The 26968-nt window shown below is 42.1% G+C and overlaps 5 protein-coding genes and 2 long non-coding RNA genes across 15 annotated transcripts; 3 read left to right on the forward strand and 4 right to left on the reverse strand.

Moving 5' to 3' along the window:
* The first annotated feature begins 104 nt into the window (after nt 1-104).
* LOC105283817 (peptidyl-tRNA hydrolase 2, mitochondrial) lies at nt 105-1413 on the forward strand. Its single transcript, XM_011346878.3, has 3 exons — nt 105-373; nt 509-694; nt 935-1413. Exons 1-3 carry the CDS (start codon nt 176-178, stop codon nt 1115-1117), a joined length of 567 nt encoding a protein of 188 aa, XP_011345180.1. The 5' UTR covers nt 105-175; the 3' UTR covers nt 1118-1413.
* Nucleotides 1414-1523: 110 nt separating this feature from the next.
* LOC105283818 (tetratricopeptide repeat protein 28) lies at nt 1524-11238 on the reverse strand. The gene is made up of 15 exons (XM_026969416.1): nt 10932-11238; nt 10171-10428; nt 9701-10103; nt 9037-9594; nt 8670-8965; nt 8115-8580; nt 7550-7957; nt 6986-7363; nt 6038-6818; nt 5225-5898; nt 4625-5127; nt 3553-3915; nt 3226-3463; nt 2891-3109; nt 1524-2769 (listed from the first exon to the last, which is right to left on the reverse strand). Exons 1-15 carry the CDS (start codon nt 10953-10955, stop codon nt 2126-2128), a joined length of 6213 nt encoding a protein of 2070 aa, XP_026825217.1. The 5' UTR covers nt 10956-11238; the 3' UTR covers nt 1524-2125.
* A 1120-nt stretch (nt 11239-12358) lies between these two features.
* LOC105283819 (putative tricarboxylate transport protein, mitochondrial) lies at nt 12359-15525 on the reverse strand. Its single transcript, XM_011346880.3, has 4 exons — nt 15237-15525; nt 14092-14526; nt 13410-13630; nt 12359-13309 (listed from the first exon to the last, which is right to left on the reverse strand). The coding sequence occupies exons 1-4, from the start codon at nt 15379-15381 to the stop codon at nt 13127-13129; spliced, it is 984 nt and encodes a 327-aa protein (XP_011345182.2). The 5' UTR covers nt 15382-15525; the 3' UTR covers nt 12359-13126.
* A 295-nt stretch (nt 15526-15820) lies between these two features.
* LOC113561877 lies at nt 15821-16254 on the forward strand. Its single transcript, XR_003406508.1, has 2 exons — nt 15821-16008; nt 16102-16254. It is a non-coding gene; the product is annotated as an uncharacterized LOC113561877 (long non-coding RNA).
* Nucleotides 16255-16425: 171 nt separating this feature from the next.
* On the reverse strand, nt 16426-19230 carry LOC105283815 (SWI/SNF-related matrix-associated actin-dependent regulator of chromatin subfamily B member 1). 4 transcript variants are annotated; one of them, XM_020033131.2, is made up of 6 exons: nt 19114-19230; nt 18060-18543; nt 17842-17969; nt 17442-17754; nt 17120-17296; nt 17004-17043 (listed from the first exon to the last, which is right to left on the reverse strand). In XM_020033131.2, the coding sequence occupies exons 2-6, from the start codon at nt 18509-18511 to the stop codon at nt 17004-17006; spliced, it is 1110 nt and encodes a 369-aa protein (XP_019888690.1). In that variant the 5' UTR covers nt 18512-18543; nt 19114-19230. The 4 variants fall into 4 exon arrangements, with proteins under 4 accessions (XP_019888689.1, XP_019888690.1, XP_011345178.1 ...); XM_011346876.3 differs by lacking the exon at nt 19114-19230 and adding an exon at nt 18772-19092; XM_026968804.1 differs by lacking the exon at nt 19114-19230 and adding an exon at nt 18744-19092.
* A 157-nt stretch (nt 19231-19387) lies between these two features.
* Nucleotides 19388-26832, forward strand: LOC105283814 (AP-1 complex subunit beta-1). 6 transcript variants are annotated; one of them, XM_026968803.1, is made up of 12 exons: nt 19388-19507; nt 20436-20548; nt 21029-21199; nt 22542-22568; nt 22676-22921; nt 23130-23390; nt 23604-24026; nt 24143-24836; nt 25059-25320; nt 25436-25787; nt 25893-26084; nt 26311-26832. In XM_026968803.1, the coding sequence occupies exons 2-12, from the start codon at nt 20441-20443 to the stop codon at nt 26383-26385; spliced, it is 2811 nt and encodes a 936-aa protein (XP_026824604.1). In that variant the 5' UTR covers nt 19388-19507; nt 20436-20440; the 3' UTR covers nt 26386-26832. The 6 variants fall into 6 exon arrangements, with proteins under 6 accessions (XP_026824604.1, XP_026824600.1, XP_026824601.1 ...); XM_026968799.1 differs by having other exon boundaries at nt 19459-19691; XM_026968800.1 differs by having other exon boundaries at nt 19459-19625.
* LOC105283813 lies at nt 21224-22535 on the reverse strand. The gene is made up of 2 exons (XR_002193612.1): nt 22398-22535; nt 21224-21686 (listed from the first exon to the last, which is right to left on the reverse strand). It is a non-coding gene; the product is annotated as an uncharacterized LOC105283813 (long non-coding RNA).
* Nucleotides 26833-26968: the final 136 nt, after the last annotated feature.

Consider the following 26968-nt stretch of genomic DNA (forward strand, 5'->3'; position numbering starts at 1 on the left):
TACAATTTTAAATTAATGTATTTGTATGTTTTAATAAATTTATCGCATTTTACAGCACATATTGTTGATATATAATTGTTTACACCTTCTTAAATTATTTGTAGATGCCAGTGACGATTAATAATTTCTAATTCAGATATGTACATTTTCAAATTTCATCATTGATTTTTTACTAATGGAAAATATGTATAACATCATGGAAATAATTCTCCCATATGCCACGGACTCAAGAGTAATATTTGCAGTAGGATCTGTGTTTGGTTATTCTTTGTGTAAATTCATGACTATGGCAAAGAGAAGAAGAAATTATAGGAAGAAATCTTCGGAAGAGTCTGATACAGAATCTTCTGAAACAGATAGTAATGACGCAGTGGTAAAGAGACGAATTTTCCTCTGTCTTCTAATTCATCTGAGTTTTCCTTAAATACCTTGACTAATTTCATTCATTTAAATTACTGATAATCCATTTGTTATCTAAGCATACTTATAATTATTTTTCCACATATAGGAGTACACAGATGAATATGACAATTACAAGTTAGTTCTATTGATTAGAACAGATTTGAAAATGGGAAAGGGAAAAGTAGCGGCGCAATGTTCTCATGCAGCTGTCGCAGCGTACAAGTCTGCCACAAAATATCCAAAAATCTTGAGAGCTTGGGTGGAATCTGGCCAGCCTAAGATCACTCTTAAGGTATTGTAATCATGTCTAAATCCACTAATAATATATGTTAATAAAGGAAGTGCATCGTATTATTGTGAAAAGAATTTGCACTGACATCAATTCAATATCAAATTGAATATTGACGTAAACTGCACAAGGTTTCAGTCAAAAGATCATACTCTCGATATTTAATAAATATATTTAAACGCTGCATAGCACTAGAATAAATATATCTTTTTGCACATGTGAAAAGGATATCTTGATTTTTAGGTGGATAGTGAAAATGAACTCTTAACCTTGGCAGCGAAGGCAAAATCCACCGGTTTATTATCAAATGTCATAAGAGATGCAGGGCATACGCAGATACCAGCAGGAAGTGTAACAGTATGTGCAGTTGGACCAGGTCCAGCAAAATTCGTAGACAAAGTAACTGGTCGTTTGAAGCTATTTTAATTGTTGAATAAAAATTGATCATCCACACTCATTTGGATCTACATGTATATATTTTTAGCGATCTCATTATTCACTATTTAAATTATCAGTCTGTCGAGTATGACATTCCAATCATTATGTGCACATAGTGCGTAAGAAACGTCAACTTTAAACTTGTTGCACGTGTGTGTGTACACATATACACACACATACACACACACACTAGAAAGCTAATATTACATGATCTTTATTGTCTTTTTTTATGCTGTTAAATAGATTTTTGAAATTATAAATTCTTCTGAATATAGGTATGTAAATGAGAAACATGTTCACTTCCTGACCAACTTTGATAAGATTTTTGTATGTTACAAAAAATTTCTCTTATAATTATAAATACAGTACACATTTGTATCTCAAAGCACGAATGTAGCATTGTGGATATTTATTCAGAGTTGACTTTTGCATTTTCCATGTTTTTCCGTACAATATATGCCAGAAACACAATGCTCAAATGCAGTTGGGGCTCGGATGTCAGTGCAGCTAAAATTATTTGTCGTGGACAGTTAAGCGAGGATAAGTACAAATGCGCAAAAGAGTCTTCTTTCCAGCTGATTAACATCCGAGCTTTACACACGTCACTTTACATACTTTTAGTAACTAAACTGTTAACAATTAATCGTTTGGACGGATTACAATTGCAGCTATACTTGAGCATACTTAGCGCCTATTAGCGGCATTATTTCATCTTCGTATAACATAACTGAGCTCGCACGTATGTACGAGACATCTGGAAAACGCCTCTAGTGAATATCAAGGCATTTAAGACGCCTAATCCCTCCTCTACAAGTGTCTCAGTTCGAATACTACGAGATATTGGCAAGTTCGATTACGCGCTCTCGTCAATCATTCTCTGCCAGGCCCGCAAGACTAACAAATTACTTTTCTCATGTGTGTCACTCCCGTTCTTTGGTACCCATTATTATACTCCAGTGTTAATATATTTTTTTAACTTATAAATATAAATAATCTCTACACCGGCGGCGCGGGAGCTTTCCGAGGTATTTTATTCGAACTGGCGGCGCTGCACTGCGATTCCGCGATAGATCTGCCGTCGGCTTCGTCCCTCCGACAGAGCTCCGGCTCGTTCTGTATCCAATTTTGCGTCTGACTTCCGACTTTCACCGATTGCGGCTCCTCGCAATTCTCGGGCACGGTGCCCACCTCCTCCAGTAATTTCGACAGGGACGGCGCTAAGCCTAATCCTAAATTTCGCTCGTGATAAACCTCGGAGATCGTGGGCGTGAGCTCGCGCGTCAAGCTCGTCAGGGAGGTAGCCAGGTTCCTCAGATTTTGAGGATGCGTCTCTGTTGACTGCGTGGCGTCGCTCTGCGGGCAGATATCCTCGCTCGTCGCCGCGGAATGTCGCGTTTTCCTTGACGAATTGTTGCCGACTTCCGTTCTCACGCTCAGCCTTTCCAGCACGGTAGCCGGCAGCGACGGCAGCGGTTGACGTCTCAGCACCGTGGTGTGACCGTTGTCCCAGTCTGTCACCGAGCTGCTCGAGCTCGAGCCGGGTCTCACGTTTTGGTCGGGATAGAGATTGCGGATACGTGTTTGATGGCTCAAATTCAGCGCCACGGGAGGACTGGGCGTGAACGCCACGTCTGATTCACCTGAAAATGTTAAAATTGCATAATATTTAAAAAAAGTAAAAAAAAAATCTTAAGAGATGTGGCGATTCTTTACTGTATCGAAGCAATAAAATCCGATTGAAGTAATAGAAAGTGGATGTACCTCCACCATTTTGACATGGTTGTCGCGATGCCGGTATCAGGACATTCGGTGGTTCCATGGTTTTCCCATCTGGTTCGCCACGATGTCGTACGTAGCTTGCAAACGCTCCTCCTAAACGAGGCCGCTCGACGAGGTTTTTCTCCGTATGAGCCACGGAAGCTAGACTCTCCATTGAGCTGCTCGAATCCAAGCTAAGACTTTTCGGTGCTTCTTGCGTGTCTGTGATCGACATAATGTATCCACATTTATATTTAATTAAAGTTCTTTAAGGTATATAAATCTTATAATGCAATTTCTACTTATTGCTGTGTATCAATATGAATTTTTTAATTTACCAAATAATGCAAGAAGAGCTTGCAGAGCGAACTGGACGGCCCTACGCGACGCTTGTTTGCCTGTTCTCAATGTAACTTCGGATTGACCAACTTCCATCAAGTCAAAGCCTAAGCTAGCAAACAGTTCATGCGATCCTGATGCTCTCCAAACGTGTACAGGCAAAATGACTTCCTGTCCTTCTGTGGCACAACTGGCTCTCCTCATAGCGGCAATAACATCCTCTGCAATTTCTGGTGCCTGTGAGATGATTTTAACAATTAGTCCAATTACAAGGCCATATATATTCTTTTTAAACAATATTAAACATAGTTAAAGTAAATCGTTACCTGTAAGAGTCTGGCTAAAGCGTGCAATGATGATTGGCCTAATCCTAGTAGAGCTTGCAAGCTGGCGCTGCATCTTGTCAGTCTCTCTTCGGGATCGCTTTGAGGGAAGAACACGGAGGATGGTATTCCATTGCCGGCTGGCTCGAACCTGAATCCTACGGACATCAGGAGCTCACGCCAGCCGGTGGCCGCGCCTACTTTATTCTCAATACTGCGCTGAGTCGTATACATGGCATTCTTCTGCCCGCGATGAATCCTCTGCAATGATTTTTCCACCAAGTGAAGCGTCACCCGCAGCGCGTCCCTGCTCTGCTCGGGACCGCCGCGCAACAACTCGGCCAGCGCTTGGCCCATAAGAGCAACCTGGCAAAATGATAAAAAGGATAAGGTTGTATGATTGTTAAATATTTCAATTGATTTAAAATAAAATTGAAATTAAATTAAATTAATATTTAAAATAAACTACAGTTAAAATAATTTATACAAAGACATTGTGCTATAACTCGAAGATTTAGTGAATTATTATTATTGTACACTTTGCAGTTTTCTAAACATAAGATACGTTTCTTTCTTTATCACGCAAGTATACAGGGTGTCCCAGAATTGTGTATGAAGCGCTCGTGAGCGGGTAGAACGCATCGAACTGAGAAGAAAAGTCCTTAACCGTTTTGAAATTTTCGCAATAGTTAACGAGTTATTAATTATTAAAAATCGCTATATTAGTCCGGCCTACCGCCGAATGCAAGCGCGCGGCGAGATGCGACCGCCTAGAGATCGAGGTTGCTAGGCGAGCGGAGAATTGTTTATTACAAGTGGCAATGGCTAGGCAAGAGCGACTTGTAATAAACAATTCCCCGCGCGCCTAGCAACCTCGATCTCTAGGCGGTCGCATCTCGCCGCGCGCTTGCATTCGGCGGTAGGCCGGACTAATATAGCGATTTTTAATAATTAATAACTCGTTAACTATTGCGAAAATTTCAAAACGGTTAAGGACTTTTCTTCTCAGTTCGATGCGTTCTACCCGCTCACGAGCGCTTCATACACAATTCTGGGATACCCTGTATATATATACCTTATTAGACAGTCTCGCGTCCCCGCCGATGAGCAGCCAACCGGCCCAGTTGGCGGGATGAGCGAAATGTCTGGTATGTTGAACAGTTTGCATCGCCTCGGCCAGCGCCCGCGACGCTCTCGCACCTTGCAGCATAGCACTGTAAAATGCTCGCAGCAAAATACTGCCAGCGGTCGGCGGCACTGCCCACATCCCTATCAACACGCATTGCGCGCCCGCGCTCAAAAGGGTCCTAGCGAGATTCTGCATGCGGTCCGATGTAGCGCTCGTGCATTCTACGTTATTCCAACTGTGACCGCTGGACACAACCACTAAGCGAGCAGACATTTTCAGCTTCAGCAAATCTGCCTGAGTTATCAGATATTCCGGCCTGTCGGACGGATCTTCGCACTGATCCGGCGAAAATGCTAAGCCACCGGTGTTCCAGAAAACCGGCACTGTCAGGTGAACGCACTCCGCATCAGGGAGAGACCGTAAAACCGCCGATCTCGTAGCTTCGAGTCCTATCGAACAAGAAAAATCAAATTCTATAGTGAAATTTGTTGCGAAGTTGGAATAATTAAAAGATATCGCTTGTCATGACTAATTAAAAACACTAACCGGTCATTGCGCGAGCCTCCAACAACTCGGCGACTATCTCCGACTCGGTTTCGGTGGAGGCGACACTCTCGGGCCATCCGTACTCCTCTCGAATATCCTCTGGCAGGACGGGATTGCCAGCGACCAGTGCAGCTACGGTAGCACCGCCTTCTAGCACAGGTGTTTTCGATCTTTTTCTGAGAGCCGCGAGGGACGGCACCACCAATAGCGAAAATCTCTCGCATAGGTAATCCTCGCCCGGATTGGACTGCAATGCTGGGAACGGCGCCAGATAAAGGGACTTCTCCACCACCATGATCAGCTCCTTTCGCGGCGGTGGTAGCAGGTCCTCGAAGGGGGCAAGGAGAAGATCATAAAGCACCTGTATCGGCAACGGCGCCTGCCATGTGGGTCCTTTCGCGCCCCGTCCCCAACGGGCACTCCCAGCGCGAGAGCTCACGGAGCCGACGCTGAAGAGACTGCTCAAACTGTAAGAACTGGCGTTCAAGTGATGGCCTCTCGATGGAATCTTGGTGGATTCTTCGATGAGTTCATTGCTCTCGTCCAAGAGCGCCTCGCGCGCTTGAAGAACTCTTTTTTCCAAACCAACGCCGTCGTCCAACGTGGTGGAGTGGAATCGTAGCAGTCCACGTCCTGGCGCCAAGCACCACGCGTGCAGTTCACATCCCACCTCGCTGAAACGAAATATTATTAATTGTAATAAATCGTGTCATATAATTTGCTAAAATAAAATTAATTTAAATGCTTTAATTTAATTTTTATTTAATTTAATTAATTTAAATTTAAGATTAAGATATGCGAGGCAGGTTGTACCTGTAATATAAGATGACTCCGCGTTGACGATCAATGATCTCGGAATAATGAGCCGCATCGTCCAAGGAGTTACTCTTAGATCGTCTAGATCTCTCCGCCCAGTTCAGAGCCTCCTCTGCTCGATGTAAGCTAATCAGCACTTTCTGCAACATCCTGTACGTCTCTGACAGCAACTCGGCTCGACTGGGTTGACCACAAGTAAGAGACACAGAAGTTCCGTCTAACGATTCTAACAAATTCGCTGCCTTCTCCAAGTGTTCCACGGAGATGCTCGCTTCTCCGGCTTCCCAGTGCACGAGACCAAGTCTGTGTCTCAATCTCGCTGTCTCTTCTCTTCGTCCTAGACCCTCGGACAAGGACAGACCGGACTGCAGATAACTCAGAGCGCGAGGCAAGTCCCCGCATAGATGGTGGAGTCGGCCCAGGCTCGCGAAAGCTGCTGCTCGAGCTGGTTGATCGCCCGCGGCAGCCGCCAAGCTCAGCGACTGTTCCTGCAACCTTATAGCTTCTTCGTACTGTCCTAGTGTCTCCTGAGTTACACCCAAATTGGCGCAAGCGCGTGCTTGCAACCCAGCCGCGTCCAGACCCTCGGCGATGGATAGTTCCAACTGATGATGACGTAACGCAGAATTAGGATCGTCCATGAGAAGATGAACCGCCCCTAAGCCGCTGGCGGCTTCGGCCTCTGCCGCTTTGTCACCGAGCCCTCGAGCGAGAGCCAATTGGTGGGACAGACAACTAACAGCCTGCTCGTGATTACCTAACGCCGCATGTACTCTACCTGAAAATTAACATTAATTTGAGTTAACATAGTGTTCAAATAATCGATTATATTAATTTCTTACATTTGTTTTTACGAATTTTTTACAGAAAAAGAAAAAGAAACATACTTATAAATGTATCCTTTTCCGCAAATTTAATTTATATTTAATATGTGTATTAATTTACCTAGATCACCGTAAGCAGCACCTCTCGCTTCAGGACTATCCACTTCGTGAGCGGCAACTAGTCTTTTCTCAAAACATACTAAGGCTTCCTGCAAATTTCCAGTTGCCTCGCGCGCTCTCCCCAGTCCCCTGTACGCTCTCTCTTGATCCCTGATACTTTTCAATTTTGTTGCGGCTGTCAACTGTTGCTCGTGGCACTTGATAGCCTCCTCCAAATCGCCCAGGGCCTCATAACAATCTCCCAAATTCCCGAGTGCCCGAGCTTTGTCAAGTAAAGCCGTACCGGTCGTCAGTGGTTCTAGAGTTGCTAACTGTTGCTCGAAATAACCGATGGCGTCCTCGTAATGCGCCATATTAAGTCTGGCTATGCCCAAATTCCCTTAAATAAGAAACGCGACGATAAGAGAAAAGATCTTAACAATCGATATCTGTGAATCCTTAAAATTAATATTCTAGTAATGTAAATCTCGGATAAGAAAATTTCTCTCTTCGAGAATCTTTCTTTTTGATACCGCATGAGATATATCTCATTTTACGCGATACTGAAACTGGAAACTTAAATTACCTAATGCTTGAGCTTCAACTCCGGAATCCGCCAGTTCCTTCGCCCTTTCCAATTGCTCTTGATAACACTTGACTGCGTGAGTGTATTGCCCTAATGCCATGTGCACCGCGCCCAAGTTTCCGTGTGCCCTACATTCGCCGCGCAAATCACTGGCCTCTTGCCGCAGAGTTAACTCCTGCGTGTGAAAACCCAGAGCTTTATCCAAGTTCTTCGTAGTTCGATGAGCAATCCCCAATGCGCCATAAGCAGCTGCTTCTAGACCACGATCGGCAGCCTGTCGTGCCAAGTTCAGTTGGCGTTGATGCATCTTGATAGCTTCCTCGACCTCCCCCATACGCAGCAAACAGTCACCGATGTTTCCCAGTGCACGAAACTTGCCAGCCAAATGCTTGGTCATGTGTGCAATCGCTGTTAAATGATTGACAATTATTTATCATTATACGAAATATATGTATAATTATTATGTAACATATTTTTATCATTAAATAAATATTACTTTCATACTTTTAGTAGAAAAATTTTTCTGCAAGTAGTAATATGTATTTTAAGACGCAGCAGTTTTTACCTAGATAATATTTTTGGCACTCTAAAGCGGTGTCCAAGTTCTCCAACGCCAAGTGAGCTAATCCTAAATTACAGTAGGCTCTTCCCATTCCGGATTTATCCTGCAGGTCTTTTGCCAGCGCCAGGTCCTGATCGTAGTACCTGACCGCTTCCCGATGATTTCCCAGGCAGTAGTGAGCGTATCCTAGAAAGTGGCACGCTTTAGCCTCGCCTTCTACATCGTGCAGTTCCTGCGACAGCATCAGATAGTGCTCGTAATACGGCACCGCCTCCTCGAATCTGCCGCGCGAGGACAGGCAATTTGCGAGGTTTAGCAGGGCGCACGCCTCGCCAGCCGTATCTTTCAATTCGCGCGCTATAGCCAGGTGAGCCCTGTAGTGCCGCAATGCCGCCTCGTGGCCCTGCACAGCCTGATACGCAACCGCCAAATTTCCGTGTGTGCTAGCTTCCGAGCTGCGATCGTTAACCTGGGCGAAATAAATAATGAATTATTCGTTACAACAGAAAATTTCACGACGATAATGATGACATTTTCGTGACTTTGGAGAATTCTCACCTCTTTGCTTATCGTCAGTTCCTGTTTGTGATACTTGATGGCTTGTTCGTAATAACCCAAAGCATTATAAGCGTTACCGATGTTACCGTACGCTCTACCCATGCCAGCTTTGTCACCGAGCGATCTCGCGATTCCCAAATGAGCCTGATGCAACTTCAAAGCGGCATCGTGCTCGCCGAGTAGCTGATAAACTATTCCCAGATTGCTGCAGGCTCGTCCCTCGGCCACCTTGTCCTTCGTGGCCAATGCTACGTCAAGCTGTCTTTGATGCCAAAGCTTGGCTTGCGCCAGATCGCCTATTAATGAAGTTACGTTTTTAACAGGTGTTGATAAATATGCACAATAATATTATAATTTCTCTTATTACCTGCACATCTAGCAGCATGACCTAATCCTGCGTACGCCCTAGTCTCTATTGCTCGGTCTCCGAGCTCCTGTGCTATTCTCAAAACATTTTCGTGATAAGCCATCGCCTGTCCAAAATTCCGGCGATAGTGATGAGACGATCCCAGGTTACTGAAGGCTCTCGCTTCCTCGACGCGATCACCCAGTCGTCTGGCTATCCTCAGGTGTTGCGTGTGACAATCGACGGCACTCTCGAACTCTCCCATCGCCAAATAAACCGCCCCGACGTTACCGATCTCACGCGCCTCCTGCAGCCGATCCCCCATTTGTTTTACCAGTTGCACGCACTGTTTATGTGAAGCTAGAGCGTTCGGTAGATCGCCGATGGCCGTATAAACGTGTCCCAAGCTGGTCAAGGCTGAAGCCGCCGCCTGTGTGTCCTTACACTTCATAGCCAGAACGAGTTGGTATCTGTGCGCCGTTAGGGCTTCCTTAAAGCTGCCCTTGCTGAAATAAGCGGAGCCCAGGTTCCCATGGGCTCTACACTCACCCTGCGTGTCTCCCAGGGAACGCGCCACTCCTGAGAAATTCACGTAAAAAATTTACTCGAGTTAGAAAAATTATGTATTAAAATAGTTTCCTTAGTAGCTTTTAGTAATATTTTATATTTAATTATTTCTACTTGCCCAGATCTTGCTGCATATAGTTTATAGCCTTATCCAAAGAATTCAGTGCCCAGTATGCACTGGACAGAGCGGAGAACACGGACCCCCTCAATTTCAAGCTACACGAGCCGATGGTAAGCGCAGCCTCCAATACCCCAGCAGCCGCTCTATATTGCCCTGCTCCGAGTAGCTCTTGGCCGACCACGGATATGACGACAAACGGGGACTCGTCGAGCTTCATCGCGCGCAGTTGTTGAAACGTCGGCTCCAACGTCGGCCGCAGCGGCGACTTCAGGGATGCTTCTACTAAACCGGACAGTAATTGACAGTTGGACGCATCGTGGGCTAATCCTGTGCTGAAGGCAACGAGAGCTTCTCCGTGACGTCCCAGGCATTGCAGCGCTACTCCTTGTCGATAGTACGCCTGAAAAAAGGACCGTCATGTATTTGAAGTTACGTGATGTGCGAAAAGGAGCAAAGAACGGATATACTTTTGGCCATTGTGGACTCAATTCAGTGGCTCTGACAGCATCCTGCAATGCGAGCGCGAACAATCCCATTTTGAGCCTCGCGGCCGACCTGTTTGAGTATAATACATGACTGAGGGGATCCAGGACGAGGGCTTCCGTATACAATGTCGCGGCGAGTGCATAATCTCCATTCTGACACGCCGTGTTACTCCTGCGCACTGTTTCTAAGAATAATGCCCTGGATCCAGCGGCCAAGGCCGACGTACCTTCGGGCTCCACCTTACATATAATGAAATATGATTTATTTCATATCAAGCATCAGAACTTTTCTATTAAAGAGCCACGAGACTGAAGGATTATTATAAAAGAATATGAAGCATTTTATTTCAAGCAATTATTAACTAACATACTAAAAGCAGCAATAATCAGAAAATGTTTAGCACGCAATATTAATTGCTAATATATAGATGTAAAAAGAAAAGTATTTTATTTAAGAAATTAAGATGTAACTTCTACAAGATTTTAAGTACGGTATATTAGATATTTTCGTTTTAATATCTATAAATGGTAATGTGTATAAACAATTTCTTGTTTCTATTATAAAAAATGAGAGACAGTTATAATACTTATAATTGTAAAAATGTAATAAAATTCATAAAAACGTTATATAATGAGAAATATAATGTGCGCGAGGATGAGACGACGACTCGAAATAAGAGCCCGAAATCGGGGCCCGGGATCGGGACCCGGGATCGGACACAGGCTCAAATTCTCGTCGTTACCTCAGAGATATCCCTATGAGACATTGCTTAAGACGAGCTAGTAGCATCCTCTGGCATGGGCATCATCTGCGGCGCGGTGAACTCGTGTGGAAAATCAGGCCCCGGATTTTGAACATGCGAGACGTCTCTTTCCTTCTCCTGACCCTCTCTTTCTCGATGGGACTTGGCGCCTTTCCTCGACGGTTTAACTCCTTCGTGTCGCGTGATACGCACTCAGCACGTAGACATCGTTTCACGTTGCGCGAGCGATGATAACGAGGGTTTCTTTTCGCTAGAGCGGGCAAATGGGACCGATTAATAAAAAAGGAGGGAGGCAGGCGTCTTAGGGGGGCACCCACTGCATTCCTCAGGCACAGCCATCTTGGAATGTGACCCCGGGTCCCCCCGTTGGGCCCAGAGCGGGGCCGGCACTGCCTGCCCGATGCGCTGTTTGCTCCTTCTGTGCGCCTCTTCTCATCAGGCCCCAGTGGGTCCCAGCCGCTCCGCAACGTTATCATCAAACGTACAAGTGTGTAAGATGAATGCGCGCGCGCGCACGCACACACTCTACTCATGCACGTGTGTGTCACACACGCACGCCTATTCGCAAAAACGCTAGCCACGCGCGCGAGGGTATCGCAACGGGCCCCAACGTACATGCGGCAGCAGCAACAGCAGCAGCAGCTGTTTTGCATTGTATGAATGTATTTCGTGTTCTTGAACATCAGGGGCTGTCTTTAGCGTTCGGTTCCTGTTACTTCCGCTTTTAACTTTGATTGAAATGTGATAAAATCCATCATCATTAATTCTTGTGTGTATAAAATGCTCCAGAAATATATTGGACATTCTCCGAGTCGATGCTAAATTAACCGGGAGATGGACACGAAAGCAGCAACTACCCTGTATATAAAATATGAATAAGAATTTTATAGAATATAAGAAATAGAATACAAAATTTCCATAGAGCAGAGCTTTGTATAAGTTAAACACTTTTAAATTATTTATTAATCTATAGAATAATAATCAACAGTTATTACCTTCAATTTCCTATATATATTCAAAGTACGATTACTGTTTCTATTTATTTCTTTCAATTGTGACGTATACTCTAGAAGAAAAATAGAAGAGCTGAAACCGCTTCGGACCCGCGTTTAAAAAAAGCATCTACGCGTTGCTCGATTAATACAGCAGTTTCCAAGTTCTCACCGCGCAATTCTGGAGCTCTGCCAGCTTACACTAAAAAAACTGATACCGAGACAAAATAGATTTAACAGGACGCACGAAAAAATATATGAAACCGGATTAGCGATCTGTGAACAGAAATATCTGAAACTTGAAGCGTCAACTCGCTGTTATCCTTTTATGTAGAGTAAACACTACCGCGTTTTTGTATTTTACTTAAAAAAAAAAGAGAGAGATTACACATTATAAGAGATAACTGCCACACGTAATTTAACCAACTTGTTTTTTATTAATATACATTCTTCTAGTTTTACCTCTGCAACATTGGTGGACGTAAGTTAGAACTAAAAATCGTTATAGTTTTCCTTGCTCGTTCTCACATAAAATGCTATCTCTTTCTGTACAAAACTTTTTGTACATAAATATATTCTGCTATTATAACGCTGTATATATATAAATGCATGTATCTATGTCGGCATATATACGCATGCGACTTACTACATTATACACAGATTATTCCCTTGCTTTAAGAGGTCATATAAATAATACACTCACACCCGTAACTCGGAAACGAACCGCAGGAATGTACGTCGTTGCAGAATATCGATATTTCACGATATTAATGTACAATTAATAATAAAAAAAAAAACAGTTAAAATAACGAGTTTTGTGCATCATTCCAGTCACATATCCTACAACGTGTAACTAAAATCGGAGATAACGATATTTCACTATTGTGCAATTGTAATACATATCCCCATGTTCTCGTGTATTCATAAAATCAATCTATATTCACTGAAAATGCGTTTGCAACAGTTTCGCATTTGTGATTCCTCTTGCAAACACTTGCTGCTATTGGCACAGCGTTTTTATTTATATCATATAATATATATCTCTCTTAAATAGGAATATAAATAAACTTTTTAACAAAAATATGTCGTACGAATACGCTTATAAAACGTATATCAGTATGAGAGCAACATTCGCAACATCTGACAGAATGTATATGTATGTATGTACAAAATGCGACAGACCTAAGGCCAAACTTTGTTGAAAAGTTCCATGAAGGAATCGTAAATCATGAATGTTATGGCAACGTCCAGGCACACTCTGCCCAGTCTCGGAATGGTTCCCTTATAGAATGCCAGTGGACCCTCTTTCTTCCATATCTGAACCATGCAGTCCATACTGCTTTTGTACTTTGATGCCTCCAAGCCCTGGCCAAGACAACAAAACATTGTAGCATCGTAGTAACAAATGCATATTGAACAAATGGAATTATTCATTAACATATTGCGACGTATCGCACACACGTACCTGCATCCTAGTTTTGATAACGTCAATAGGCGTGTTCCCGAAAACAGATGCTGCACCAGCAACCGCGCCAAACGCGCCGACGACTAACTTAGGAACACTTTTGGTATTGTCACCACCCTTGTACCAGTCTTTTAATGTTTCCATCACGAAGAAACGAATAGCTTGATTGGATCCTTGCTTCAGGATTGTAGGTACTACTCCTTGATACACGCCTTTAAAACCTGCGTAAAGAAATGCCCCATGTATTACCGTTATTATTATTAATTTTTAAAATACATCTCCCATTTAATTTTTCTTATTCTTCAATAATGATACTATACAATGATTTTGTTCATTGACTTTCGTAAAGTATACTGCGATAAAGTAATTATGTAAGCATACAGTTTTATCTCAGTTAATTGAGATAGTTGCGCGATTCTTGACTAGACACCAAGGTCAGAGCCGTACGCACTGTGACTTGATAAAATATCTAAATTACTAAACAGTTCAGATATTATCTTCGCTCCTTGTTACAATTCAAATGTAATTGAAATATATTCAAATTATTATTACTAAAATAAAACTGAATTACTTATTACTTAATTACGTATTAGTTAAATAAAAAAAAGCACGTAAATTGACAGAATGTTAAATTAAAATAATATATTTATAAAAATTTATGAGAAAGAATTGACATTCTTACCATGTTCCTTCACAATCATGCGCACTCCGTGGAAGAATCCTTTAAATCTTGGATTCGCTGAGCGTTGATCGTTGATAAATTTCACTTTAATCGTTTCCATCGGCGTGACCGCGAAAATAGCTTCACACACTCCGGCACACAGGCCCGCCAGGAGCCTCCTTTGCGGATTGAGCTTCCCATCTGCGTCTACTAGCTGCTTCTTCACCGACTCAAAAGCACCAAACCGCACCGCCGACTTGGGTATAGAACCGTAAAGTAAAACGGACAATCCTCTGTACAGTCCGAAGAATCCACGAGTCTTGATAGTCTTGGTCACGCAGTCGGCTATTCCCGTGTACTCTTTGCCAGCGCCTGCCTTTCCGTCCAACTGCAACTGCGTTTTTACGTATTCCGTTGGATATGTGATGCAAATCTCGATGCCCCCGGTAATGCCACCTAAAAGTCAATTACATTTCTTAAATATCCGCGAGTTTAGAGACAAACAGTGCATGTATACGTGTACATGCGAAATAGCTGTAAAACAAGTTTCTTGTGAGGAAAAATAATTCCAGGAATCTCCCATTAGCAAACAATATAGCACAAATGGAAGATTCCGCATTTAATATGATGAAAAATGACATAACAGTACGATATTTCTAGCGATTAATTGACATTGTTAATATACATGATGATGACGTGTGTAAATTGTAATCACATGCTAATCATAATCTTGACGTTCCCCAAACTTGAACACGTCGACATCTTGACTCGACCAAATCATTTAAAGTCCATGATATCGTGGAAAGGAAGCGAATGCACTTTGCGGTCGCGTTGTTTTCGTCAATAAGACGTGCCTGTAACAACGCAGTCGCGTGGGACGTGTGCATATACTATTTCGCAAGATCGTAATCGCGTGATCCGTCGCGCGATCGCGCAATTCGTCGCGGAGTGCGCTGACACCGAGAGAGAAAGAGAGCGAGTTACTCGCTCCCGGGATTGGTGAAGCAGCAACGTGATGACACGGTGTCACCGTGACAGGTGTCAAAGGTTGCTCGCGAGCCAAGGGCGGCCTCCCTCTCCCTCTCTCTTGCGCGAGGAAAATAACTGGGTTAATTATGAAAGGAAGAGCGCAGAGAAGTGAGAGGAAAACAAGCAAACAACATTACCGGCTATGACCCCTTTCAGGCCCAGGTTGCCGGAGGCGACGGCGGCGGCGAGGCCGGTCTCGCTCATCCACGGCCTGCGTGGAAACGGCGAAACGCCGTGGCACGCGCTCGCCAGCGATCGTTGCTGCTGCCTCATCGAGTCCATTTTTTTCCAGTCGGGCGAATCCACGATTCCAGACGTCCTCGTCGTCGCGCTGCCGCCGCTCGTCGTCCGCCAGCACTGGACAACCGCACCGCCGAGCCCGGACTGCTACCGATAGCACGCCGCCGATTGACACTCATGTGTGTGTCGGGCTGATCTCCCCCATATTTCCCCCCTTCCGCGCGACCGATGACCATGAATGTCGCTTCGTTTCATGTTCTTGCTTCACCTTGCGTCTTGCCTTGCCTTACCTCGCCTTCTGCCTCGTTACAACATACGTACGTTGAGCAACGACTCTATAGGAATCCGTACGATTTAATTACGCTTGCTTACACTTCTTCTCGCTTGAAATAAAACAGACATAAACAAATGACAGAAAAATAAAAAAATCGAGAATGCAAAAAATATAATAGAAAAGAACGGACCTTGTATCAGATTTGCCATATACCGGTATTATACTTATACAATTCATTTCTATCATCAACTCCATATTCTCTATACGTAAAGTAACAAGGAGCACATTCAGTCAAAGCGCTCCGTCTGTGCGATTATGAGTGATTTGGGGTAGAAGGTCACGAACTCGTTGCGAGCTGTATCTTGAAAGCAAGAAAGCAAATGAGATGAGCTAAGGTAATGATCGACTTACATCCGACACGTTTCACGGAAAATTGCACATTAATCTCACCGTCCAGATGCTGCTATCTTGCGCGAATCTTTTTGCAGCCATTCAATCAGCATGATGAGATGCCTGTTCGCATGATTAATGCAATGCCCGAGTGTTAGGTAATCAGCACGTGTTCTACCAGAATCATATATATCATAAGTCATGAATGTAATCACGCGGTCTGTTATCGTACGGTTGCTTCTACCTTTTACTAAAATAAAATTAAATAAATTATGTTATATTGTTATAAGAAATTTTGTATACATTATATGACACATAAATGTTTTTTACGCGAAGCCTATGAAATATATTGCATGTGTTACATAATTTTTACGATAAAGCAAGAAAGGGATTTTGGTAATTATATTTCTTACACAAGAAATATAATAATACTATAATATTATAATATAATATTAGTACATTCTTATTCCTAAGTTACGATACTTGAGAGCTCTCAATTAAAATAAGTGTTACATAAGTGTACCAATATTTGTTATCGATTATGCTTTTTATATACGTACGATAACAGATAAGAGTACTCATCGCCGTTATGACGTACACGTACAGATCGATGCTCGATACGATCGAACTCTATACTACGAAATTGTAAGTTTCTGACATAGATATGAATGAAAAGGGGAAAGCCAATTTAAAACGAGTTGAAAATTCGGAGAACCTTGTAAGAGAACGGTGGGATGTTCCACGAACACGTGATGGATCATAAAAAATATATAGTCACATTTTCATAAATGCAGCTACGCATCCATTATTTTTAGAAATAGTTATTTCCGCATATTTTAAGTCCTACAATAGATAGGGTGATAAGATAAAAATTATATATGTCGTCTTTATAAATCTTATAAATATCAGAACGTACGAAAGTATGAGAGCATTATTGATGGTATCAATTAAAAAATACGAATTGTATGGAAGATTTCCTTTTTTTTTATATATTCGCTGTCTACCAACCAGGCGTTGTGTTCGCTAAACGCCGCATACGTCTGAAAGGAAGAACAAGAGAACGAGTTAAGTAACAAAGTATGATACCAAAAACTAAATGTAATTGTGTATTCTTACCGAGTATTGCGATCTTGATCGCGTATCTTCTTTTCCATTTCCGCGTCTGTCAAGGTCTCCAGAAATGGTGCCCATTGATCGGCTTCTGACGGTGGTCTGAAGGGAACCTCTACGGTGGGCAACGGCGCTTCGGAAAATGCGTATGTCCTCTGATGCCACGATAATTGTCCACGTACACTGCAGCATATAAAATTCCATATAAAATTTGGAGTGCTTGAGATAAATGTCTTTAATAGATTTGACATTTTAGTAATTCAGGCAATGATAAAAAATATAGTTTATATTACTCGCGTGTAAATTATGTAAAGACATATTCTTTTACCTGTAAGCGATAGCAGTGACGAATTCTCCGCCGAGGCCGAGTTCCGCGCAGAGCTTCATCGCGAATTTCTCAGGATTGTTCTCCTTCTCGGACATGTCCCATTCCACTTGATCCACCAAAGATGTGTTGCCCACGTGAATGTTCAATTTAATTATCACTCGCTGATCGCACTGATCCTCCAGAATTGCCTCCTGCGGGAACGCTTCTATCTGCTGTCTTATCGCCTGCGCGATCGCAGGAACAAACGTTAATGGATTCAGGTCTAAATCGTCGCACAATACCTCGGCGAACTGCTCGGGCGTTATGAGACTTTCTGTGGGACAAAAAGTAGTACGTTAGTTTTGTAATTTCTTCAAGGTTCTTATAAACACAAAGATATTATACAAAATATAAGACGCACCATTTTTATTCCAGGTAAAAGTGTCCCTTAATTTCTGTCCCTCAATCTCCATATCTAGGCGAATTGGAACGAGCATTTCTTGCTGCGCTGCATTTTCTAGATTTGCCGTCGGGTCTGTGTCGTCAAAACTACGGCATAACAAGAAAATAAAATAGCGACAATTATCAGATAAAAAAACTTTCATACAAAATTTAATATAAATGGTATCATGCTCTTACCATAATGGAAACGTCCTAACTTTTTTATTGTGTACTCTGTTGCGATTTATTGGCGTAGCTTGAGGCACTGCGTCCAGGTGTGAACTATTCGGCAGACTGGGTACCCATGCCATTGACTTTTTGGACTTGCCTTCGCGGGGTGCTGGTGGTTCGGTCGAGTGAACAGATACTGCTTTGTATTTGTCATCGTTGCCTTCAATGATATCTTCTACTTCGCTGGCTCTCAATAGCGAGACGCTGGACGCAAGAACGTGTTGACTCAGTCCGAGCTCCACTAGCTTTTTACGTTCGTCGTTAGTTATGGATCTCCTGAACATGCCAGGGTATCGCTTGTACAAGGATCCGCGGAAGAGGCGCAGGTAATTGCCGACTTCTGATCCGATGCAGTAATATTCGCCATTTTCCTCAACTTGGAAACTGATGGGTTTGTCTCCATAAGTGCGCAGAGCCATTTTAGCGGTTGATCTCTCTGATGTACAAGAATCTGGAAAATCATATATTGTAATTAACACGCATTGTAGGTAATATAAATTATGATTAACGTAAAATAATCATGCAATAAAATACGAAAACGATGTTAACATGTTTGACGCGTTGACAAATGATCACATGATTAATTGATTAGTATCTTTATAAACCATTTGATAAAATATGCAACCAATGTATACGATTTAATTATTATACATTTATCTGTATTCTGTCCTCTTCTTACTTTAGTTGCGTGTAAAATTCATGGAAACCGGTGTATCTGTCAAACAATCACCACAAGCACTACAAAGTAGATATAATCAAACGAATGCTTTATAAAGTAAACAGTTCGGAACAACTTCGAAGGTTAAGGACGTATTCGACCTTGGGTGCGGTCCACTTAGTGCTACAATTGCTTCAAAAGGCTATCCTTTTTTTTCTTTCAAATAAAAAGAAGGATACCAATCATGTTTTAAGATGAAAATTCGATTTTTGCTTTTCTGAAATAATGCAAGATCAATATGTGGAAGAAATATCTTCGTTTTTATTAATACAAAATGGAAAAAGTAAAAGTACGTATAGTTACCACAAAAACTTTATCGATCGTGCCAGTCATATCGACCTACGTGATTGGTCCAGTATGCACCAATGAAATTCCAGCATCGTTCTCGTTTATTCTCGAAAAGAAGATGAGACAAAAAGATAATAAATTTATTAATTACACGTATGTCAACTACATTTTTAATATTTCCTTTTCGATAAACAGCTCACACGGAATAATGAATCTAATGTCCGGTACACACGCGTCGCGTCGCGCGTGCTCCGCGAAAGCGACCAATCGGCGACGACGCGCTTATCGATAACTCTTTGAGGACTTGTCATGCTTCCCATGCATGTGTACCGCGTTTGTGTGCTCCGAGATAGCGTGCGAAGTGTCATACGGTGTCGGTGTCATTACGTCGCCTGCCGTTAATTAGAACGTGAGCTTTGTCGACGCTGAAAGGCGTCTCGTTTCGTTTCTCGTAACCGCTCGCGGATAATTTAATCGTTTCAACCGCCCCTCCACCCCGCCGCCCGTAGTCGCAATTAAATAGACAGGTAATTGATGAGCCTCGCGGGCAGTTGCGGCGGCTTCTCTCCAGATGCAACCGTTCGAGATGCTCCGTAATGTTCCACCTTTACTCTGTTATTCCGTTTCTTTCTGGCGCTTCGCGGTTATCGCCTGTGTCTCCTTATCGCCCGTTCCGTGTCCGCCCCCTGTCAGAAGCGTTTCTTGCGTTTTTGCGACGAGCTCAAACTTGCAACTCTGCTCGCTCGACGCTCGATTTTGGACGCGACTCGCCAGCGAGGGAGTTAGCACTACGACACCATAGATTCTGGACATTGATCCAATCCCCGTGGTTCGCTATATAGCGCAATCTTATTTAATTTCTCTCTCGTACCCTCGAAGGGCGCGATCCCGGAACTATCATGGTTTTTCTCTTCTCACTCCGCCGATTCGTCGATTGACGTGACGTCCGACAGTTTCGATCACTGACATTCTCCTTCGCTGCTTTGATCGTAGGGTGTATCACTTTTGCTGATGCAATCAGATTGCAGTTGATTCTTAAAAACGTCGAATCGGCACACAAAAAGCAAGATTTTACAGGAAATTATTATTATTATGAGATAGATAATATATAGAAGGTATTGTTACAACTGCTGACAAGTGAATAGTTATTCAGTCATCAATGTTTCTTGTAAAGAAAACAGTGATAATATTAGTGGAAAATCAGTGGAAAATAGATGAAAAGTAGTGACAGTTCTGCGACATTCTGCATATGCAATACTTGTATATGTAGCATTAGTATGATTTTATCGTTCAATTACAAGTTTGTACAGATATTTTATTTTTACATATTCTCGCAGACAAGATGACCGATTCAAAGTATTTTACCACTACAAAGAAGGGAGAAATATTTGAGCTCAAGTCAGAGTTGAATAATGAGAAGAAAGAAAAGAAGAAGGAAGCTGTAAAAAAGGTAATAAAAATTTGTATATTTCTTTTTTAAAAGCATTAACGTTTACTAATTAGTATCACAAAATTTTGTAAGGAACAAGTATTTTCATGTAGTATTTATATAGATTGTAAAGGTACGTATTTGGATACTGAGGTAAGCTGCAAGATGTGAGATCAAAAAATCTTGAAAATCCAATGATCTTGTTCCTTTTTTCTAAGAGAAAGAGTATGCGATTTTTTAATAATATTTTTTTTCTATCTTACATATAATATTCTTCTAACGTCGAGATTCATTGGATTGCTATTTTTCTCAAATGTTTATTATTTTTATATGCTATGAAATGTACATTCATGATAATCTAATAAAATTAAAAAGACCACATATTAATAATCTATTGATATAATCTCTCTTTGATTAATAAGATTAATTAATTTTAATGATGATAAAACTAAGAAAATCTCCATATATGTATATATTTAACGTGTTTAACTGTCTGCCTAGGTAATTGCTTCCATGACAGTGGGAAAAGATGTGTCTGCGCTGTTTCCCGACGTGGTGAACTGTATGCAGACCGACAATCTGGAGCTGAAAAAGCTGGTATACCTGTACCTGATGAACTACGCTAAGAGTCAGCCGGACATGGCCATCATGGCAGTCAACACATTCGTCAAGGTAACGTAGCATAGAAACTTGCTATTAAACTCATCATCACGATTTTATTATATAACGCACTTTTACTCTCTACATATTTCTTAATGACACGTTGGATGATGTTCAGAGTCTGTCTGTAAAGAGAGGCAAGCTGAAAAATTATCCGTTACCGTACGTGTTGTCCTAATCGACAAACAGTCGCCGGGTTGTAAATACGTACGTCCCCCCTATCGGATATTATCCTCTCGCTGTTCATTTTACAGCGTGCCTCGCAATTGTGTACAGACTTCTGTGCTTTGCGAATTATTGCGAGTTTGCACAGAGCTGTCTGCGTTATGGGACGGAATGTACCTTTTCGTTCATTATGACTGAATTGTTTATTTTTCAAAGGGCACGGGTCTGGACTTTGGTTGCTTCGACTGCATTCCAGTAACGTAACGCAATTATCGATCTGTGGACGGCTATGTATAATTCGCGATTTTGTTTATCATTTTCTTTAATAACGTCACTGCAAAACCAAATTCCAGAATGTACTCCGTTAGATATATTTATTATATTACTCCATGTATTCATAAATTAGTGTACCGAAATTGATAGAGTAATTTAAGATTTCAAACATATGTTATTTTCTCACGCTAATGCACTGATATACGTTCCCAGAATAATAAGCATGTAAGTTTCTTCCGAAAATTCACACAAATATTAATATATATATACATATCGAAAACGCTTGAAGCAAATTGTACATTTTCCACGGTGCTGTATGTTTACAGTATAAATATGTTTTACATCGGTTTTTAAATCGCAATTGCGATACTATCTCGAAGCGAAGAACAACAAATTCGAATTTCTTACTCGCAAATATCTAATGTGCAGCAGCAGCATGAAAATTGTGATTCCTTATATGTTTATTTTATATGTATGACTGCATTATACCAATTGGTGCTTGTATAAGGGTCATATTTATTAATTGCACGCAATTTGTATTCCTATTCAAAAATTTCAGTGTATATCTATTGAATGTAATTCTTGTCACAGATAATACATCATAATTACAATTGATATAAATATTTGTAAATATATATACTCTTCTATGTTAGACGAGGGACCGTTTAAATTATCATTTTTATTTGCATGGCGCTAATATTGGTGTACAACATTCCCAACTCGATTCTTCGTTCGGAAAATTAATGCCGGCAATTGTACAGAAAGAACTTACGCAGGCTAATACCTCGTGCTCTTTAAAAAATAATCAGTTCTCGATTACACACTACTTTAACTGGCTGATAAGTATAGTATTTAACACTTAATGAAAAATGGTGACGGTGACCAATTTGACCTTTTTCGTTCTGACACGCAAAAGGAGCTAGCGACATCTCCGATGACAAAGGTACCAATGCCACTTTCTATTTTAACTTTGTTAAAGTTCATGGGTTGAGATAGATAGCCACTACTGTGACTAGACTTGAATCCCTGGCTTGCCCGATTTTTGCGCAGGACTGCGAGGACCCAAATCCCTTGATTCGCGCGCTGGCAGTTCGCACGATGGGCTGTATACGCGTCGACAAGATAACCGAGTACCTGTGCGAGCCGCTGCGCAAGTGCCTGAAGGACGAAGACCCGTATGTGCGCAAGACCGCAGCGGTGTGCGTCGCCAAGCTCTATGACATTAATGCGGCCTTAGTCGAGGACCAGGGATTCCTAGACCAATTGAAGGATCTTCTATCCGACAGCAATCCAATGGTACATAAAACTTTCTTGATGACATCTAAACAGGAACGATTCTACGACCTTGTTATGTGCTTTTGCATATCGTGCAAAATATTATTAGAGAAAACAAGTGAACAGAATTTATTATTAAATAAAAGAAGATCATAGTCGTCTGATCCAATACTGCTTAAATCTAATAATGCTACGAATGATACGCTAATGACGCGATGATTGTTGCCAGGTTGTCGCAAACGCGGTAGCTGCATTGTCCGAGATCAACGAGGCCAGTCCGAGCGGTCAACCATTGGTGGAGATGAACGCGCAGACTATAAACAAACTGTTGACAGCGCTCAACGAATGCACAGAGTGGGGCCAGGTTTTCATCCTGGATTCGCTTGCAAATTATTCGCCTAAGGACGATCGCGAGGCGCAAAGTATCTGCGAGCGGATCACTCCACGTCTGGCGCACGCCAACGCTGCAGTCGTACTCTCTGCTGTTAAAGTAAGTGCATTACAAGTAATTCAAAAGAATATTTACTTGACATTTTACATCAAACTTTCTATTTTGAATTAACTGATCTCAAAATTTAAGAATGAAAAATGGACCTACCAATTTCTTTTGGACCTTTTAAATCGGTGCTCAGATTGTTGTAATTCTTTTCAGCGAAAGGATAATTTTATATTAACTACTTTGATTGTTTCAAATATAATGTAGGTATTAATGAAGCTAATGGAGATGCTGCAATCGGAATCGGATTTTGTCGGCACGCTCACGAAGAAATTGGCGCCGCCCCTCGTCACGTTATTGAGCTCCGAGCCAGAAGTTCAATACGTCGCGTTAAGGAACATCAATCTCATCGTGCAGAAACGGCCCGACATTCTAAAACACGAGATGAAAGTCTTCTTCGTCAAATACAACGATCCCATATACGTGAAACTGGAGAAGCTCGATATTATGATTCGTTTGGCATCGCAAGCCAATATCGCACAAGTGCTGTCGGAGCTGAAGGAATACGCGACCGAGGTCGACGTGGATTTCGTGAGGAAGGCTGTGAGGGCCATCGGCCGCTGCGCCATAAAGGTGGAACCGTCTGCGGAACGTTGCGTCTCCACGTTGCTGGATCTGATACAAACCAAAGTAATTAAATTTTGCAAATGTAATTTAAAATCATCTCACGTATTTTTCAAAGAAATATATCTTTCTTATATCACTAAATTATTCAACCATAATGTTCTAATTTCTCCATCTCTCAGGTGAATTATGTTGTGCAAGAAGCTATCGTGGTGATAAAAGACATCTTCCGCAAGTACCCGAACAAGTACGAGAGCATAATCTCAACTCTGTGCGAGAATTTAGACACGCTCGACGAGCCAGAGGCACGCGCCTCCATGATCTGGATTATTGGCGAGTACGCGGAGCGCATCGACAACGCGGACGAGCTGCTGGAGAGCTTTCTCGAGGGATTCCACGATGAGAACACGCAAGTGCAACTGCAGTTGCTCACGGCAATCGTGAAGCTATTCCTCAAGAGACCAACCGACACGCAAGAGTTGGTTCAGCAGGTGCTCAGCCTGGCCACGCAGGATTCCGACAACCCGGATCTGCGAGATCGCGGCTTTATCTACTGGCGATTGCTCAGCACCGATCCCGCGGCGGCCAAGGAGGTCGTACTCGCCGAGAAGCCTCTGATCTCGGAGGAGACGGATCTGCTGGAACCAACTTTGTTGGACGAATTGATCTGTCACATTTCCAGTCTGGCGTCTGTGTACCACAAACCACCCACGGCGTTCGTAGAAGGCAGAGCTGCGGGCGCGAGGAAGTCGTTGCCCGCTAGGAGCAACTCGAACGAGGACTCCGGTCGCACAGCTGCTGCCGCCGCACAACCACACGCGCAAGTCATACCGGCTCAAGACTCTCTGATAGGCGATCTTCTCAGCATGGACATCGGTGAGCGAGTCCTCAAAATACAAAAGTTGAGAAATTGGAACGCGTAATATAACAATATGCTATTTGATATGATGTTATAAAAATATTCCGCGCTTTATTAGTTTCTTATAAATTGCGAGCGTCATGGACAGGGAACTTATTTTTTTCTTATTGCTCCAACCGCGAATAAAATTATATAATTATTTGCGATTGATATGTCTATTTTAATGCCATTTGTTTCAGGTGGGCCGACGATAGTCCAACAACCGCCCGCCCCGCAATCCGCAGGACTAGGACTGGATCTTCTAGGTGGTGGTCTCGATGGAATCCTGAGTAACGCCGATAACACGAACGCGGCACCAGTCGTTTCCCAGAGCACGACCGGTCTGCTCGGCGACATATTCGGCTTTAACCAAGGTCCAACGTGCTACATACCTGCCAAAGTTAACTGGCTACCGGCCGAAAAGGGCAAGGGCTTCGATATCTGGGGCACATTTTCGAGAAAGTAATTAATACAAAATATTTTCTACATGTTAATTGATTATTATTATTATTATTATTATTTGACGTGTACATTATTCGATTGCGGATGATTATACCGCAAAATGTGTCGATGACAGGAATGGGCAAATCAGCATGGACATGACGTTCACGAATAAGGCGATGCAGCCCATGGGAGGGTTCGCGATACAACTCAACAAGAACAGTTTCGGGCTGTCGCCGGCAGCCCCGTTGCAAGTGCCGGCTCCCCTGAGTCCTGGAGCGAGCATGGAAGCGAACATTATACTGTCCACCGGGGGCGCCGTGCAACGTATGGAGCCCTTGAACAATCTTCAAGTCGCAATAAAGAATAACATCGACGTTTTCTATTTCGCGTGTATCGTACCCATGAATGTATATTTCACGGAAGACGGCCAATTGGACAAGAGAGTTTTCCTTTCAACCTGGAAAGATATACCGGCACAGAATGAGGTATGACTGATTTTCTTTGTATTCCTTATCGATGGAACACCGTAAGATTTCTCGGCGAATTGAAGCCAAGCCGATATCTCTTCGAGAAACATGTATAATTCGCAGATACAATATATGCTGAGCGGAGTAATGCTGACCGCGGATCAAATTGTGCAAAAGATGCAACAGAACAACGTCTTCACGATCGCCAAGAGGAATGTCGAGGGGCAAGATATGCTTTACCAGTCTCTCAAGCTGACGAACAATGTCTGGGTGTTGAACGAGTTGAAGATTCAGCCAGGCAATCCTGATGTCACGGTACGTTTTTATAGTTTCTTATTTCAGAGGTGCCTCCATCTATGAATAGTATATTAATTATCTTCGGAATAAAGCAATTTTAATAATCCAATAATTTCTTTGAAACAATTATTAGTCCTGAGAATAATCGTGTAAGAAAATTGAAACGAGACACTGTACATTATTACATTATGCCATATTGCTAAGCGTCCTTTTACCGTAATCATTTTTTTCCCTCTCGTTGCAGCTGTCCCTGAAATCACGATCCGTAGAAGTTGCTCCCGGGGTATTCCAGGTGTACCACGCGATCTTACATTCTTAAGTTTCTTCTTTGTTTTTTCATCAATTAGGAGATTGTCATCGAGTACGGATGCAGATTATAAGACATTGTAACGCAAGCATGCGCAGCAGCCTATTTATAGAAGCTATGTTACATCCGTGTATCGTGCATGAGACTCAAGTATCATGAAACACAATACCATAGAGAGATACCGTTACAGATTACCGAATTTATTATAAAAACAATTGTGGACGTGTATGGAAATAAAAAAATTTATGATCACGTCTATATAAATCATATAATTAATATAAATATATATATGTTTTTATTTATGCGTCTGCTTTTTATTTCGTGCGTAAAGGATGACGCATATTTATAAGAGAATTAACATAGAAATTATATTTTTATTGATTCTTTTGAGGTAATTCTTTCTTAGCCAAATAATTGTATAAAAGAATGCTTGTTTAATACAGATCAATCTTAAACGTTTGATAGAAGACCTTAAATTATCCCTTTAAAACCAATTTAAAACTATGTCCTTGTATATTTTGTGTATTATATCAGGTAATTAAAATTTTCTGCTACTTAACCTTCCACATTATGCAGTCAATTGTTCGTTCATGTC

This window comes from Ooceraea biroi, chromosome 4, assembly GCF_003672135.1.
Source record: "Ooceraea biroi isolate clonal line C1 chromosome 4, Obir_v5.4, whole genome shotgun sequence".
NCBI lineage: Eukaryota > Metazoa > Arthropoda > Insecta > Hymenoptera > Formicidae > Ooceraea > Ooceraea biroi.